This window comes from Theobroma umbraticum, unplaced genomic scaffold (genome assembly GCF_002168275.2).
Source record: "Theobroma umbraticum cultivar Fairchild unplaced genomic scaffold, ASM216827v3 scaffold_51.0, whole genome shotgun sequence".
In the NCBI taxonomy this organism is placed as follows: domain Eukaryota; kingdom Viridiplantae; phylum Streptophyta; class Magnoliopsida; order Malvales; family Malvaceae; genus Theobroma; species Theobroma umbraticum.
This window is the reverse complement of record NW_018397260.1, coordinates 8,908,810-8,910,331: the sequence shown is the minus strand read 5'-3', so window position 1 is coordinate 8,910,331 and position 1,522 is coordinate 8,908,810. Positions and strand designations below refer to the sequence as shown.

The window sequence follows — 1,522 nt, the reverse complement described above, 5'->3', positions numbered from 1 at the left end:
TCTAGTGATCTACCCCATATCCGGTCTCCCTCGTTGAAGTTTCTAAGAAACTACCAGCAATTAAGCAAAATGACTTCTCACCCACCACATAAATCAATATTTAAAGCTCAAAAAAGGAACAGTAGGGGAGACCTTTCATGGCTGCTGCTTGATGACGAGAGCCCATGGAAATGGTACAGAAAAACTGAGAGTTCGACTGGTTTTATTCAGAACACGACATAAGAAGGAAAAAACAAAATGAGGAAAAAGGAATAATAAGCGAGGGATGCTCCTCTGATTATATGAGACAAAGTTATTATATTATGCAATTCAATCTTTTTAGACAAAAACTTTTAGATGTAGCAGACCGTTTTTAAACCGTACACGTGGTTTCCCATCCATTAATGTGAGGTTCAAGGTTCAAATTGTATTCGGGGTATGACGAATTGATTCTCCATTTTCATCTGCCAAAGTGCAGTAGACAAGAAAAAATGTTTCAGCTTTTGCTAGATGCTGGTCCTTATTGCGTTTGTTTTTACGCAGTCCTGGTTCTTGCTGCCCTGGTATTTCTTGCGAGTCAGTTGTGGAAGATGCTGCAGCAGCTTAATCAGGAATCCAGGGCTGATATTCCTCCGGGTAGTCTAGGATTGCCTTTTATTGGGGAGACCATCCAGTTTATGGCTGCCTCCAACAGTGGCAAAGGCTTCTATGACTTTGTCCGGGTTCGCAGTCTCAGGTGTGTAACTCTCCACTCCCTGAGTCCATGGAAACTCCTGGAGCAGATAAAAGAACTTATTAGTTATTACAGAACATTTAGATTCCTGTACTCTGTTTTCAAAACACATCTTTCATGAAAACGATTTTGAAGGAAAATCAAATGAAACTCACAAGGCACAGATATATGAGTTTTCCAGAGAGCAGAACTAAGAAGCAGATCAAGATAAAATTTTTTTGATCAACAGGCTCCTGTTTTCATATTCATGTTTTGTATATATAGTGACTCTTGCCTAGTGATTACAATTCCTTCCTCAAAGCTCGGATCAATGATGAGCACAAAAAACAAGAGAAAAACAGCTGCGTACGAAAAACAAAAACTTGATTTTAGTGCCATCAACTGTCCTTAACAGCTGGAGAAGAAACAAGAAGAAAAATAAACACATGAAACGCAACTCAGCTAAGTCGAATGACTAAGCTGTTAATAACAAAATTGAAATAAAACGACAATACAGGTAGCGTTTTAACCAACATATAAAACCAAGCTTCAAACGATGTCGTATAGACACCCTTTTACTTTCTTCTTCAGCACTGTTGATTCGCGCCCTTTTGAATCTTTTGCTGCTGGAATCACAAACTTCAACAGTTTTGAGGTCTGGAACTAGAGCAAGTAATATCTTTTAAGCATCCGTCCGAGTTGTTATAAGATATAAATTGTTCAAAGTCTGCGTGATTTGAATTTGGAAATTAATTTGTTGTTTCGATGGGTCGTTGTTCTTTTGACAGATATGGGAACTGCTTCAAAACCAGCATATTCGGAGAGACGCAT

At 38.6% G+C, this 1,522-nt stretch overlaps 1 protein-coding gene across 1 annotated transcript in view; it reads right to left on the bottom strand.

Moving 5' to 3' along the window:
• Positions 1-1,522, bottom strand: part of LOC110416545 (abscisic acid 8'-hydroxylase 4) — a 6,521-nt gene that overhangs the window by 1,565 nt on the left and 3,434 nt on the right. The window contains 2 exon segments of the mRNA XM_089783575.1: positions 631-752; positions 998-1,053. Of these exon segments, the coding sequence (XP_089639701.1) occupies positions 631-752; positions 998-1,053 (178 nt within the window).